Source organism: Lupinus angustifolius, chromosome LG02 (assembly GCF_001865875.1).
Source record: "Lupinus angustifolius cultivar Tanjil chromosome LG02, LupAngTanjil_v1.0, whole genome shotgun sequence".
NCBI lineage: Eukaryota > Viridiplantae > Streptophyta > Magnoliopsida > Fabales > Fabaceae > Lupinus > Lupinus angustifolius.
In genome coordinates this window covers 10,191,486-10,208,843 of record NC_032010.1, presented here as the reverse complement: position 1 = coordinate 10,208,843, position 17,358 = coordinate 10,191,486, and the positions used below count along the sequence as shown (strand labels likewise).

At 33.4% G+C, this 17,358-nt stretch overlaps 1 protein-coding gene across 3 annotated transcripts; it reads right to left on the bottom strand.

The window, feature by feature from the left end:
- Positions 1,633-8,159, bottom strand: LOC109335525 (protein EMSY-LIKE 3-like). Of its 3 annotated transcripts, none has more exons than XM_019571665.1 (10): positions 7,863-8,159; positions 6,770-6,979; positions 6,535-6,644; positions 6,299-6,419; positions 5,902-6,129; positions 5,426-5,494; positions 3,193-3,438; positions 3,037-3,105; positions 2,880-2,943; positions 1,633-2,078 (listed from the first exon to the last, which is right to left on the bottom strand). In XM_019571665.1, the coding sequence occupies exons 2-10, from the start codon at positions 6,854-6,856 to the stop codon at positions 2,032-2,034; spliced, it is 1,041 nt and encodes a 346-aa protein (XP_019427210.1). In that variant the 5' UTR covers positions 6,857-6,979; positions 7,863-8,159; the 3' UTR covers positions 1,633-2,031. The 3 variants fall into 3 exon arrangements, with proteins under 3 accessions (XP_019427210.1, XP_019427206.1, XP_019427215.1); XM_019571661.1 differs by having other exon boundaries at positions 6,770-6,970; XM_019571670.1 differs by lacking the exon at positions 5,902-6,129 and having other exon boundaries at positions 6,770-6,970.

Below are 17,358 nucleotides of genomic sequence, written 5' to 3'. Positions count from 1 at the left end.
ATCGAAGAAAGCAAATCCCTGAAGTTGTTCAGGGGTTACGAGACTCCTATTTCAACTATCCAGTAACTAATGTTGGGTAAAAGAAATGCATTCCTGAGACTCATTAGCACTACGTTTTGGTATTCTTCGTAAGCATACATAACTTCTTGGTGGCAGTCATATAAACATTTCCCACCAAAGCTCTTTGGGTTGACTTTTTCAAAAAGGGTCGACTAATAACATAGCCTTATCGGGTTGATAGTTATATTGATGAACCTTATTATTAATGGATAATGAAATCAACTCGTGATGTTTGAATCTAATTATAATTAAGACATATAATAGTTTACCATACCATCTAACTTTTACCCTTTCAGTACTTTTATGGTGATCTATTTGGAATTGGAGGAGAGTTCCACCTAGAGTTGCAGGTATTGGGTTGGCAACAAAAAAATGCTGATGGTTGGCTAGTCGATCATGTTGAATAAAAGGGAATGGAACTAGGTTGTAGATGGCCAATGCAAATGATGGTTTGAACGAGTGCTAGTTGTTCAGTTCCTCTATTTTCGTGATATACATTTTGTTCGTGTGTTATGTTTTTGTACAGGTGGAGAAGAGAGTTCGTAATGGTAATAGTTGTTATTGTTAGCTCTCCTATCTCGGAGACACGGTTAAAAATTATTACATGCACTATTGTCCTTTGATTTCGTAATAGTTGTTATTGTTAGCTCTTGTCTCTTCGAGACACGGTTAAAAAGTTATTACATACACTATTGTCCTTCGATTTGTATATGTTAATGCTTTTGTGTTAGCATATTAGTCCTTCTGAGGCATCAGAGAATGGGTTAAAATATTCCTTGATATTCGAATCTCTATTGATAGTTACTTTTTAGGTGATAGTGACAAAAACAATGACAGTTACTTTTCTAGTTACAAGGGTATAAGTTGGAGTGAAAGCGAGAGTTCTAATATAACAACTAGCACGAATGATATAAATGATAGTGATTTAACTATAAGAGAAAGTTCTAATGATCTCGATGAAACTAAAAAATACAAGCATTTGTAGGTTGAATGCAAAAATTGTTATGGATTAAATTATAAAAAAAAATTTAAATCAAAAATGAATATTTGTGAACACTGCGGATATCATTTGAAAATGAGCAGTTCGGATAGAATCGAACTTTTGATTGATTCAGGTACTTGGAATCCTATGGATGAAGACATGGTCTCTCTGGACCCCATTGAATTTCATTCGGAAGAGTGTCCCAAAAATTAATCATAAAATTACTAAAAAAAAAACTAATTTGACCTATATTTTAAATAAATTAATATCGTTTTGAATTCTCTGAGGTTTTAAGGACCAAATTGATACTTTGAGAGGCCAAATAGGTCTTTACTCTAAGCATTATTTTTTTAAATAACCAGTTCAGGACCTCATGCCCTTAACGCATCTTTTAACTGAATTATTAGACAGCTATTCATTCATTTTTTATCTTTCTTCGACAAACATTCTTACAATTCTTCAATTCAACATAAATTCCTCAATTCCTATTTGATCCATATCAACCATCGCCTCACAGAATACATATATGACTCATGGTTGCAATGCTTAGTGTTGCAGGACGAAGATTTGAAGGTGAAGATAGAAGACAAAAAACAATACTTAAAGTTTGTATTTGAAAGACTAGCTAACTAAGACAAAGATATCAAACAATTTTTTCCTACTGTTTCTGATGTTTCCCAGGCAAACTAAGATTTTACACTTGCAGGCTGATTAAAAAATATATATATATAGTACCTCTTAAATGTGATTCTCTATGTTCATAATCACCATGGAGCACAAACTGGCAAATGATGTGGGCATTTGTAGAGGCAAAAGTCCGAAAATGTAGGAAATAAAATTAGCAGAAATTGCCTATGCATCACCTTGGCCAATTGGTGCAGCTAGGTCCTTTAAGTGCATTATTGCCTATGCATTCATCCACAATTTGACTTCCATGAGAGCTACATATCATCTTCATAGACATTTCCCTCCGCCATGCTTCTGTGCTCTCATCCCCTGTCCATTAATTGCCCATGCAGGAAAGGCTGTTCTCCATCTGTAAATTAGGCACATAGTAAACAGTAATAGAAATATAAATTTATCTGTAATAAGTATATAACAGATTAAGAGGGCTGAGCTTAGGACAAAGATAAGGTTGTTGTTTGGTGACCATATTAGGTCACGGATTTAAATACTGGAAACAGCCTCTCCAATTATAGAATAAGGCTGCACATCTACCATCTCCAGACCCCACTAAGTGGCAGTCTTGTGCACTTCCCTGCCTTTTTTTTAAGCATATGACAGATTGATTGTGCTTCAATCTCGAATACATTAGTTGTGACCCACAAGACCATAACCAATTGAGCAATGAAGCATGCGGCTGAAAAATAAGGTACACCACTCGTTGATAATCAAATATGCATTTACATGTGCCTTACTTTTGTTACCTTTCCCTTCCCTTTATCCATGTTTCATACTCACATGATGCGGTGCAATATTACAGTTGTGGTGCCGCCACAACAGCAGCACACTACAATTATGATGTGACACCGAGTCACAATGATGTAGCCCCATCAAATCACATTTGGGCCACATCAGACTTCATCAGATTCAAAAATAATTTTTTAATGGCAAACAAATTCACACTATAACAGCCACAATCCACATCACAACGGCCGCAATCGCTGTAACTGCAAACGCGACCATAACCACAATTTAAAACAATACTTCTGTGTCGTTCTGACCCAAATTTTAAAATGCTTGCTTTTTTTATTTTTGGGTTAGATAATGGTTAGAATGATTGGCTGTGGATGATAAAATAAATAATTTGATCACATATGGGCTTTCTAATCATTACCACTTTCACCATCAGATGCATCTGCTATCCTTGCAATTGCGTCAACAAGTGCCTGCTCATGCTCCTGTACAGTACAAGCAAAACTTAGAGTTTAGACAATGATCCGGGAGCATGAAAATTAATAAGGAACTGCAATATGGTGAGTGAAGACTAGTACCTTCAGCACTTGCTTTGCCTTCTCAAGCTCTATAGAATCTGGAGGACTTGCAGCAAAAATCCTTTCTACCTATTATTAAAAAATCATTGTTAAAAACTGAAATATTTTCCTTCGCTTTCTGTCTCAATAAGATCAGTTTAGTCATGTCATGTCTACCTCCTTAACTAGTGAATCTGTGTTCAGCAACTCAATGTCATCCATAACTCTCCTTCCGATACCATTTTGTGGTGGGAGAAAATCTCTTCTGGCTTGAAACCTTGGATGCCCTCTCCGTCTCCCAGCACCTAGAATATCCCCGCCACGGCTAACAACTTTCTTAGGTCCACGACCTAGCATACTATGCCCACCCCTATGGAGTAAGCCTAATTCTTCACCTTCCCATCGTATATCCTCTTGTGAGATCTGCACTCAATAGGGTATAGATATCCTTAAAATATAAAAATTATTTCTGACAAACTCACATATTTACTTGGTCTTTAATATATTTTTTGGGATCAACAGTTAACTCATTTGTGATAAAGAAATGTGATTTAATTAGCACAAACTGCTAATATATTTAGAATATGTGGGTATAAGCATAAATAAAAAAGTTATTACTTAAACAGAGACATATTTAAACTTCTTTTCACCATTAAACCCTTTGTATCCTGAGTTCAGGAATCAGTCAATAATTGCCCAAAATATGTACAAAAACACTCAGTTGTAAGAATTGTAGTGACTTGATGAGGTAAGTGGGTGCAAATCCAACAAGTCCCCAAAGGTTGTAAGTATAAGTGGAACTGCTCATGCATGGCTGATAATGCAAAAAGTCATACAGCACATGCTCTCAAATCAACAGAAAATATTAAAAACTTAAAAGATATTCGGATAAATACAGTTTCAACTTGATTATGATCAATACAAAATAGTGTGTATGTGATAATTCCTGAGATTCCAAAAATGTAGTAAATATTGTTAGACTCAAAACTAACATAAATTAAAATTCAACTATTCCTAAATAAACTCTAAAGAGTGACTAAGCATCTATGAATTGTAGAAAATAAATATTCTTATACAAAAACAACCAAGTTTTTATCCCACTAAGTGAGATCGGCTACAACTGAGTCATTCCGCTTATGGTTTTTCTTGGTGTCCCTTTTCCTCTAGGAATTGGATTAACCTTAATTTGATCTACCTTTCTTACGGAGGTTTCTGCCGGTCTCCTCCATACTATCCAAACCATCTAAGGCAAGGTTCTAGCATCTGTTCTATAATAGAAGCTACTCCAACTTTCTCACTAATGCATTCATTTTAAATCCTATCTTCTCTTAGGGATGAACAAGACCCGGCCCGACCCGTCTCAACCCGATGACTTAGGGACGGGTCCGACCTGTTCAAATAAATAAAAAAGGACAAACCCGATTAAAAGGGACAGACTCGTCCCTTATAATTATATATCAAGAATAGTTGAATAAGTACCTATCAATATCCATTATGTTCAACTCATATAACTCAAATACCTACAAGCCCACACAACATATCCACACCACATATTGATAGAAAATCAGTTAATTTTCAGTTTTTGTGTACTCCAATCTAAGTTACATTTTTTAGTTAATAGCCAATTATTGTATTTATATTTGTGTGAACTTTTGAGTATTGACATGTTGTCATTTCAGTTCTCATATGTTTTTTTATCATTTACAAGAACACTTCAGTTTATGTTGACATTTGATAGTTTATATTGTTCTGAAATTTTCAATGTCTTATATAATTTATTTCAATCACGTGATTGTGATAGTTTTTAGTTTGAAGGATGCAATTTATGGTTTATAATTTATATACTGATGTATGTGGGATGCAGGTTTTAGTTGAGTTTATATACAACTTGTGATAATTTTGATTATGCATGCTTAAAGATTTGCGAAAAAAATCTAGGTTTGTCATTTTGTCCTTTTCCAACTCGGACCTGTCCCTATCTTGACCCGTCTTATTTTGGACTCGTCCCTCAATACGAAGGCTAATAATGGGATAGTGAGGAAATAGCTTTAGTAGTAGGCCACAAAAAAGGAAATTCGTTGGAGGATTCAGGTTGCCTTTCAAGAGGTAAATTCAACATTGCCATTCTACTATTATGAACACCTTTCTTCAGATCTTTTTGATACTCAAATGGATAAAACTTGGTCTTAAATTCACTTTAATGGAAGGTGGTGCTAGTATCTAAAAAATTATTTGCTTTCAGACCTTACTGTTGTCATCTTTAAGTGTTATCTTTTTTACAGTGATTTACTTATGTCATAGTTTCATGTTATTCCTTCAGAACATTTTTCACAGTTGCCTCACTAAATATAACTGTTAAAACCTAACTCATGACTGTCTATTATTGCAACAAAACACGGGGAATAAATACCTCTTTGAGATCAACCCATTCCCAAGTCTCATCTGCTGTATTAATGTCATAGACCAAAGCATGCCGGCCCTGCAAAGAAAAACTATTCAAGATCAGAAAAAAGTTTCGAAAAAATAATTTAAATTATGCTTTGCACTTCAAGGTTTAAGTCCTAATCACATGTAAGCTTTATTTTTATCTGGATCAGTAGGGGTAGTTTCATATATATAAAGAGACAGAAGACACACTGTATCCTACATGAAATAAGTATATATAAATTAGCAGTTAGCACACTTCTCATTCTCTTGTGCATTGGGAAAGAGAACCAAGGAAAAAATGGTATCTTGCAAATAAAAAAAAATTAGCCTTGTCAAATAATTCACACTAAACATGGAAGGACAATTAGACCAAAGAAATTTCAAAGAATGGAGCATTTGCTTTTAAAATATAGATATGAAAGGTAAGAATTTCAACAGCTATTAAAGACTTAAACATGCCTCAGTAGGATTGTAATCAGTTATGACAGCCTCATAAAAGCGGTTGTCTGCAGGCCATCTAGTCAAAACTTTCTTCCCAATCAAGTGATCAAAAGCCGCTGCTTCAGCAGGTGCACCGGAGGCAAAAGCACTAGAAGAATTATGATTTATGAAGTGCCTACCTACAGTAGGTCCAGCAGAAGTATACTGCATAGATTGCATTGAAGACAAACCAGGCAATGACTGACCCTGGTACCAAAAATGGAGGAAAGTAAAATCCAAAATGGATGTCAGTACATTATTTTTGGTCTACGGCCCTAAAGCATCTCCTATCACTGCAGCAGTGAATATGAAGATACTAAGTGTGCCTAACAGTGCCAATTTAGGTCACATTACATAATATACAAAAATGTAGTACCGAATCAGATGTCTTCTGCTTTTTACGAGAAGCTGAAATAGTTGGACTAGGTAAAATGTCATGAACAGGCTGAGATGTGCTGCGCCTTGCAGGTTGGTAACACCCAGTTTGTCTCCACTCTCTGATTTCATTTTCAATTGCACAACATTGTAAAAAATTAGAAGCAATAAATCTCATTTTAATATATATATATATAATCAGCTGCATCTTTGCAACTGTTTACATAACTGCAATACCTTATGCAGTGGATAATTTCATCAGCATTAACCCTGCTAAGAAGCTCCCTGTGTTCATCATCTGAAACCCTCAATTCTTTCCTTAGTTCAGTTATCAATTCTTCCTTGTCCTGATTAATACATAAAATTCGGTATATAGATAAAAGCAAGAAGCCTATAAAAAATTAAAAAATAAAATAAAAGCAAGAAAATACAAAGATAATATAAAAGGCGTGGAAAGAAAAAAGATATATACCCAAGAAAGAGCATCAGACTGAGCTTTAAAAGCACGCAAGACAGCAGAGTATGCTTCCTGCTCAAGCTGATGAATTTGGGCCTCCATATCACTATGCAATCTAGAATCGGAATGAAGCTACAGAAGATTTTCCCCTGCCTGCAGCACTCTTACCCCTAACAACTCTATTTAAATTTGACGGAGGAAGATCATCACCAATACCTGAAGTTGCTTAGGAAAAAAGGAATTTACAGATAAGATACATAAAAGACATGAATGAAATTTTCCAAGCTTAATTTACTTTGATAATTGATTCCTAAATTCCAAATGGAAAGGATAGAATAAGTCAATGCTGATAATCAATCACACTACGCCTACTTTACAAGAAAACAAATTTGACAAAGCAGAGTTCACACGATATAAACATGGTCAAAGTACAAGATTCTATAAAACTGGTTTTTAAGTTTCAAGCATTCGGGTCGCAATAATCACCAGATCACCCTCTCCCACTCTGCATTAGCTCAATTAACAAAGATCGGAAACCTTAATGGAAAGTTGACCTACTATAAACTTCTTGTTAGATTTAGTTCCTTCCCAATACCTAAAGCATTAGCTTTGTCTCCTTATCAACTTGCTTGATCACATTGTCTCTCCAACATTTCGCAATCCCAAAAGTATCAATATCAATGGTCACTCATGTTGCTCATGAATTTCAATTTCAGTTATTCACATGAATGCACACTTAATTCAAGTTTTGTCCCATTATCAACCATCATTAGAAGTTCTTAAAATAAAATAATTATTCACAAATTTCACTATTAGGATAAAGAACCACGAGGCTAGAGTAAAGACAACTCGCTCAACAATTTCAAAATCGCATAACAATTAAAAAATGTTTTGTTTTCTAAAACATATTCAACCGTTCATGACAAGCTAGATCCCAAAACGATTCAATTACTGGGAGCGACACTTGTGGGAGGGACAGTCACATAACTCACTTACACACAGGGTTAAAGAATGCTCTTGGTAGTCATTCATAACAAAAATGAAAACAAAATAAAAAACCCTAAAATGTCATTTCCATAAACTACGAGAAACAGAAAACAACGCTTACCGCTACTGTGAAAAACTTTAAGAATTACACGACATTGGTTGAGATGAAAGCGAAGAAATTCCCAAAACAGCGATTCCGATTAACGAGGTCAAGGGTTTATGAGAACAAAGGAAGGAAAGAAATAGGTTTTAAGAATTGGGAAAGAAAGAGAGAGGTTCGAACAGAGAGAAGTGGGAACAGAGGAACCAAAAGAGTGTACCTCGTACAACTAGTAGTTGAGTCGATTAAGGAAAAATACAAGCTAAGAAGAGAAACAAAGTTTTGTTTGTTTTGCGGGAAATGAAGATGGAACAAGGGGCGCCCCTTTATATAGGTGACTGAATAAGGTGGGCAAGGCTTTTTTGTTGGGAGTCGCAGCCCATGTGGAAAAGTCCCTCTTTTGTAGCATACCACATCTTGACCTTAAAATGTGTGGATCACTTGTGAATTATATAGTATATTAGAACATGAGTGTGTGATGTATTCTTTTTTAAAATTCGATTTAATATGTATACGCTGAAAATGGAAATATATCGTAAATCATTTATCATTCACATTAACTCTTAAATAAAAATAATATAAATTAATAGTAGATAATGTGCTAACGGTATAAAAAATTTATATTAATAGTGTATAAATTTGAATAAGTTCACTTTAGGTTTCTTTGTTTAATTATCTCAATATGTTAGTTTATTTAAATCTATGATATCTAAGGCTTTTTAAATAGATCAATGAATTTGCCTTTAAATAAACTAATAAAAATGCTTTTAGATAAGTTAAAATGTTGCTTTTCAATCATTAACATCAAACATCAAATTATATTTCTATATATATTTTTATATTAAAATTTTATATATAATAACATTAGTTAATTTAGAATACACTTAATGATAAGTTATATTTTTGTATAAATAATAATATTAAATTATATTTTTGTATATTAGACTTAGCAACTAACAAGGTGTTGGTCTAGTGGTATAAAGCTACTGGATTCTCAAAGTTGAGGGTTCGATTCATGAGAACAAGTCAGCCACGAATCTCAAAAGGATTAGTTCCTCACTAAAAAGTGAGAAAGTACCTTAGTAAAACGAAAAAAATATATTAGACTTAGCAAGTCTTTTAAACAACCTAAAGTGTGGCTCATTAGGCTAAATAAAGTTTTTTAAAAATGAATCTGGTCTATTCATAAAAAATCTAATCTTACCTATTAAAAGTCAAATAATAAATTCTAATAAATAGTGTGACCTTTTTTCAATCATTTTTATTAGATGGGTCTAACTTTTGGTATAAATGTCTAGAAATATTAATATATAAAAAGAAATATAATAAAAGTAGTGTAAATAAATATAATTTTTGAGATTTCAACTGCATGTCCATATTACTTACCCTTAATAGAAGGGGATTGCCCCAAATCCATTCCTAACTCAACCACCGGTGGCAGAGCCACTCTTGTGAGCGTGAGCACATGCACACCCTGAAAGAGGAAATTCACGCATGCCACTCCAATTTCCTAATCTGATTATAATTTAGATCACTTAATACAATCTGTATCCTGTGTCATTGGGTCCTAGATTTATCACTCATAACCACAATTATAAATATCATATTGTATTGGTTAGTTTAACCAGAAAATCGGTAAATCCTCTTACTGGTATTGTATGCCAATTATATTAATATGTTGTTAAACCATCAAAACTTGTTAATTATTGAAAACTACTAGTCAAGTTGTATTGTACCGTATGGTTAAAACTTGATTGTGAGTGAAAAAATAAATATTTTTAAAAATATTAAGAATTCAAACCTTGAATTCATTAGTGGTTTTTAATATAGTTAGTTATTGAACCATTCCAATAATTGAGTTAAAAGTTACCGATCATCAATGGCAGCTCTTCATTAAAAATTTAGAGGGGCGGTAATATTTAATATAATTTACGATTAAAATTAATTTAGTAATAATAAAATATAAAAACATATATAATTATTTCGAAGTTTCAAAAATAACATATTAATTATCAATAACATTAATTAACAACTAAAAATGTTAAAGAAAAATGTACTTTCATTTAAAGTGTTGTTCTTCGTTCTTTTAAAGACTTAAACTCATCAATGATTGAATCAAAGGTAAATGTTTCAGCTATTTCTTTTTCAATGTAAATCACCATGTTGTTTGCAAGAAATTCATATTCCATCTTACTACGTAATCTTGTTTTGATTATCTTCATTGCTAAAAATGATCTTTCTGTAGTAGCTATAGAAACCGGAAGAGTTAAGATAAGACGGATAACTCGATCAAGTAAGTAATATGCATTCACATTCCCCGTTTTTGTCAAAGCTACACTTAATTCAGAGATGGTTGAGAGATTCTTCAAATCTGAATGACTAACAGCATCAAGAATAAAATATTGAAGTTGATATCTCAAGTTAATCTTTTCCTGCTCATTGAAACCCATATGATAAAAATTTTGCACAAGAATACATATATTATCAATATTAAATGTTTTATAAACATCCTTAGGATCCAAACTAATGCTCAAAGTTAAAAGCCCCATTGTTTGCTCATTGAACATGCGTTTCAACTCTTGTAATTGTTTGTCAAATGTAGTTAGAAATATGTTCACCCTATAATGATGCTCAAATGTGATGTGATCCTTTTGATGACGAGCACGCCCTTCACGTGATATATAAGCATTATTAATTGTTGTTATCGTAGCTTGTAACAATTATAGATGGTACGAAATAATACTTATTGGCTGAGTCACGACTAGGTTGCTCTCTTTAAGACGTTTCGTGGCACTGCCAAAAATGTGCAAGTATAGTATCAACCACACCGTCCCCAGGATAAAACAGCTCAGATCTCTGTTATCGAATTCTTACTGCACTGTAAGAACCAATCTCGAATACACCCACCATGATATGGCTACTAATGCCAATTCTCGAAATATCCATAATATGGCTATCAGTGCCAATTTTCAACACACCCACAATATGGCTACCTGTATGAACTCTTTTCCATAATACTGACTATCAGTGTCAGTTTTCGAAATGCCCACAATATGGCTACTTATGCCTCTTTTCCCTCAATACTTACTACCAGTGTCAGTTCTCGAAATGCCCACAATATGATTACTTGTGCGAATTCTTTTTCCTCAATACTGACTACCAGTGTCATTTATCGAAATTCCCACAATATGGCTACCCGTGCCAATTCTTAGTACCACGAAAAGAAAGGGGGAGAAGTTTGCCGGAAATGCATCGACAGAAAATATGGGGGAGAAGTTTGCTCGAAATGCATCGGCAGAAAATATGACGGAGAAAGAAAAAATTGAATGAAAGCGTATTCAACTTGGGGCAAGTTATAATGAGGGGAGAAGACCTCTATTTATAACATGAGATTTTTTACATGTTCCTCATCTCTCCAACATGGGACTTGAGACTTGTTTGTTTTCCAAAACTTTTTTATGTGAGACTTGTGAGTTTTTTAGATTTCACACCCAAAAGTTCCCACTAATGATTTTCGTCAAACCATGTTCCAACAATCCCCCACTTGAAATTAAAAAAAGATTTCCGAGAATATTTGTGGCCTCAATAAGATTGTGCATAAACAAAGGTGTCATGCGACTTGAACCTTTGCATAGTGAATAAGATCCAGATTTTACTAGAGTGACTCGTAGTCTTGAACTCTATCCCTGACATCAAACCACACACAACCTTTTTAAAGGTGTATTCTGTAAAGCCCGTGCATTAAAGTCCATGCAAGTCTATCCAAGTATAGTGAACGCTCTAGAAATTTATGCCCCAAAATTTCATAGGAAGCGGCCCCCACTTCCACATTCACATAGGTGAGTCTCTCAAGAGTACTCCTATAGCCCATGTACTCCACTCCAATTGGAGTATAAATCACATTAAGAGTTTTAACTCATCCTTAATATGCTGCAGGAATCATGCTTCTCATAATTTTATAGCATGTTCATTCTCATATCACTTCACAACTTGTTATTACCCATTGAACCTATTTCTTGAGATCTCCAGTCAGTTAGGTCGGGTTGTCATCATGAATAATCCTCGTTCTAAGGGCAACAGTCACATACTCTTAGAAGTATTGTAGACTTTCTCTCTAGTTAGTTCTTTTGTCAAAGGATCTGCTAAGTTATTCTCAATGCGTACATAATCCACTCTAACAGCTCCTATAGAGAGTAACTTTTTAATGTTGTTGTGCTTACGACAAATTTGTCGTTTCTTACCATTATAAAAGCGGTTCTCAATTTTTGCAATCGTCGTGATACTATCACAATGGATCAACATAATTGGTATCAATTTTCTCATAGGGAACTCATGCAAGCAGTCTTCTCAGCTAACTTGTTTCTTCATTAGTTGTTGCTAATGTTATCATCTCAACTTCCATAGTGGATTGAGCTAACATAGTCTGTTTCTTTTTAGACTCTACATATTTCATCTAATCATTTATGCCTTCTCACCACAAATCAACATCTAAAGAAGTCAAAACTTCTTGGAGAGTTGATGGATTATCCTCCAATATATAGACCATACAATCAGGTCTATACTCTCTAATAATTATTGCTCTCTTACTTCTTCTAGGTTCTATTTCAAACCTTTCATTTTCTATCATTATCTCTAATCACAAGTATGTGACTAGTTGATATGCCCCCACTATTCCTCAATTTAAAAAGGAATTTCTCTTCATTGAAGTCAACATCGTTAGACTCAATGGTCATTTTTGCATTAAAGTCGTAAAACCTGTACGTTTTGCTGTTTACAGCATACCCAACGAATACATATTCATAGGCTCTGTGAGTGTAACTCTCTAGGGGCATATCATCAAAAATGATTTCATGAGCAATTCTATGTATCTCATAGGACTGAGACTCTACTAATTTATTATCAGTCATTTGATACTTGAGGTAGTGATAAAATCATATATTTTTTATCTTAACTTCCTCAGTATCATATTTCTTTATTTCTCAAGTGCAAACCAAATTAATTTGGAAGACTTATATGAGCTATAGTAATCATATAGACCATCTCACAACTTATTCAGAATGAAATTATTACATATGTAATCATTTTCATCCTATATAGTTATATTAATAGCTAGTTTATCCTCTCTTTTTTCAGCTTTCTGCAGCAACATTAGGCCAATGATTTTCAAAACGTGTGCAACTTTTCTCATAGTGAGGAAAAAATTCATCTTATGTTGTTAACGTTTGAAATTTGTCTCATCAAATTAATACGGTTTGTTTAGGTCATGGTTATTCGGTCTAGTAACATTATCTACAAATGTCATTGCAGTCGAAACGTCTTAAAATTGTTGTTACCGTAGCTTGTAACAATTATAAATGGCACAAAATAATACTTACCGGCTGAGTCACGACCAAGTCGCTCTCTTTAAGACATTTTGTGGCACTGCCAAAAATGTGCAAGCAGACTATCAACCATGCCGTCCCAGTATAAAACAGTCTAGATCTCTGTTACCAAATTCTTACTGCACTGTAAGAACTGATCTCAAATACACCCACCATGATATGGCTACCAGTACCAATTCTCGAAATATCCACAATATGGGTATCAGTGCCAATTCTCAAAATATCCACAATATGACTACCTGTGCCAATTCTTTTCCCCTAATACGGACTACTATTGTCAGTTTTCAAAATGCCCACAATATGGCTACTTGTGCCAAATTTTTCCCCTCAATACTAACTACCAGTGTCATTTCTCGAAATTCCCACAATATGACTACCCGTGCCAATTCTTAGTACCACGAAAAGAAAGGGGAGAAGTTTGCCGGAAATACATCGACAGAAAATATGAGGGAGAAAGAAAAAGTTGAATGAAAGCGCATTCAACTTCGGGCAAGTTATAATAAGGTGAGAAGACCGCTATTTATAACATGAGATTTTTTCCATGTTCCTCATCTCTCCAATGTGGGACTTGAGACTTGTTTTTTTCCAAAACTTTTCTATGTGAGACTTGGGATTTTTTTAGATTTCACACCCAAAAGTTCCCACTGATGGTTTTCAACAAACCATGTTCCAACATTAAAATCAGGAATATAAATGTCATGTTGCTCACAAAATAATGTAACAGTTTTCAATAAACTTTGCTAATCGCAATATCTCAACTTTTGAATGAGTTCTTTTGTAGTACGAACTAGTTGCATGACATTAACTATATCCTGGGACTTTAGCTGCAAAGCTTGACAATGGCAATCTTTAATTCCCATAATCTCTTTCATCATATGTAAAATCAATATGAACTCAAATGAAGTCATAGTATTATAAGCAACATCTGCATCTACAGAGAACTTGATCCGTTATCTATAATTTTGAGAAGGACCACACAAGTTGCATTATACATATTTATCAAGCTACAAATTGAAGAAAAATATGAGCTCCAACCCATTTGAAAGTGCCAATCTGATTTTCTCCTTTACCAGTTACAAGTTCGTCAATCTCTAGCAAATGTTCTAATTCATCTGATTTGACAACTTATAACTCATCATGACACTTACTAGATGAACACATAATATTGACAATAAAACTCAATTTTGAGAAAAACTGAGGGACAACTATAACTTCTCTTGATGCAACAACCAAAGCAAGTTGTAATCTATGTGTAAAGTGATGCACATAATAAGCATAAGAACAATCTTTGAGAAATAACACTTGTAATCCATTTCACCCCCCTCTCATATTTCTTGCACCATGATACCCTTGGCCACGATTGTTTGAAACATCAAGATTATGTTGAGAAAGAAAACCACATATTGCTTTTTTAAGAGTAATATATGTAGTGTACTTGACATGCACAATATCAAAAAATCGTTCTTGTATGCAACCATTTTTATCGACAAACCTCAAAACAATAGCCATTTGCTCCCTTTGTGATCCACCACATGATTCATCTATAACCATGAAAAATTTAGAATCCCCAATCTCTTCTCTGATATATCTTCTTACCTTATAGATATGATATGCATGATTTCCTTCCGAATTATATGAGAGGTATACTTTGAATTATAGGGAGCATTCTCCAACACTACTTTTTCAAGTTCATCATTGTATGATGCTAGGAGTTTAATGAATTCAAGAAAATTACCTCTATTTTTTTATTATGGCGTTTCATTGTGACCTCTAAAAGCACAAGCTTGAAAAGTGAGCCAACATATTGATTTGATAAAGCTCCTAAGACGTAGCCGATTTTGTTTGATTTGATAAGAACTTTATACATTGAAGATATTGCGAATATGCCTAGTCTGGTTCAACAAATCAAAACAAGCTTTCATTGCATTATTGTGAGGCGAACCACTAAGGTGAATAAGAAATGCACAATTCTTCCCAGCATTGACTTTTTTCCATGCTCTAAACCTTTTCTAGTAAAGACATCAGATCCAACCTATGCGCTTGGTTTATTACTGAACAAATAGCATGGCAAACAATAAGCAACATCATTCAATGTAGAGTACTCTAACCATGAAGGAAACATTTTGAGCCATGTGGATTGAATCGTCTTGGATTTTTATCTTTATTTAATGGATAATCTTCAACATCAGATTGATATGGTCTCCAATTTAAATAAGCTCTCCGAATTTCATCTCTTTGATTCACTGGATATTCCCAAATTTGAGGTCGTTTTCCAGGATCATGTTCTAAAGAATCAATATCATATTCACCTACTGATACCTTTTGAACCTTTGAAGGTTGCTGATCTGGTTGAACTACTTGACCAAATGAAGAATTTTGTTGGGATAAAGATATCGAAGTTATATCATCTTTACCAGAATATTTCCTTTCAAAATAGGAATCAATTTTTTAATGCTTATACATTGTGTGTTTTTAGGTAATTTCATTAACCTGAAATTAATCATATAATGAATCATTAGAAAATTAAATTATTAGAGAATCTGAGTGTAGCTATAAAAAACATTGTGTATGTCATAACAAAAAATTTGAATGTAGCAACAATGTCAATAATTATACCCCAATATGGAGTAATGATACTGCAATGTTAATCATCAATTGAGGAAATATGAATATAACATAAAGAAAGTATTGGTGAAAAAGGCATCTACAAATTATTGTTGTTATGGATTATTCATATATAGCTTCTGCTATAGTGTGAATAGTGATGAATATTAAGTAGGATAATGAGATGTTCACTCTATATTGTGTTTGTAACACCGTATGTGTTTTTCATAGCACTTTTAATTAAGTAATTAGTATTAATGGATTAATTATAGAAATTAATCAGTAATATTTTAGGCTAAACCTCAGTTGAGTTTTAGTCTTGTATTATGATTTTTTTTCTTTCCCTATTTTTTCAAGATTTTTGGAGAATAAAAGTTTCTGAGATGATTTCGGGTCGTTTTATCGAGTTTTTGCCCAGTTTTTGAGTTCCGTAACATGGAATCAAATTCCGATTTCGCTGTTGGTTTCGAAATATTATTTCTAGTCAAAATAGACACCAAGTTTGTCCGCAACTCATCTCTAGATATTTTTCACCTCGAAATTCAAGTTTCGACGTTTCAGGCAAATGTCCTAAATCGAGAGATTGTATATTTCCAGACGAAATTATCCGAAAATGTTTGGACACAAAGTTTATTGAGAAATTACATCATATCAATAAAGTTGGAATTCATCATTTGATGAGCCACTTACTTGTTACACAAGTAATGCAAAAGCTTCCAAAAGCCCCTAAATGACTCAACAAATCCTCTCACTCCACCACCATTAGACACATCACTTATGCTAGTCTAAATATACTTACTTTGCATTAAATTTTATGATTTTATAAGGGTGGGGTTCTCCTATAAATACCTCAATCCATTCTCTCATTTTTACACTAAATTCCCTATACAAACTAAGGTAGTCTTTTATTTTCTTTTCTTCATCTTCTTCTCATACTTCATAGAAAGTTATGAGCTTTTATTATGTTATTCATAAAGTAGAGTTTATATTTGTTCTTTAAGTATTTTATGAATGCATAACTAAAGGGAATGATAATAAAATTATATGAACCTTTATGTAGTTTTTGACTTTGGTAAATCTTGAAACTTCTTCCCTGTTCTTAGATGGAAAAACTATATCCTTGGACAAGGTTAGATGAGTTATTTGTTTGGAAGTATTAGAAATTGTTGTTAGTATTTGAATATGTTTAAGGATGATGATTTTAACATCAAAGGAACATTTAATGTGTTTAGGAAAATTTTTGTACTTTATTCTTGAAAGTTTATGATGTGGATGAGTTGTTGTTGAAAATGTTTCATTTTTAGAAAGTATTATATTTTAAAATTGGTTTAGCATATTTTACTTTGATTTCCAAGTTAAAATAATGATTTGCGATAAAAAATAATGATTTATTAAAGTCTTGACTTCATAAACTTAAAGTATTATGAAGTTGTGGATATTAAAGTAGTAGAAAGTCTTACCTTAGGATTTATGTTCATGACTATGAAATTAACACTTACTAACCCTTGAGGTTTTTCCTAAAAAATTAGGAG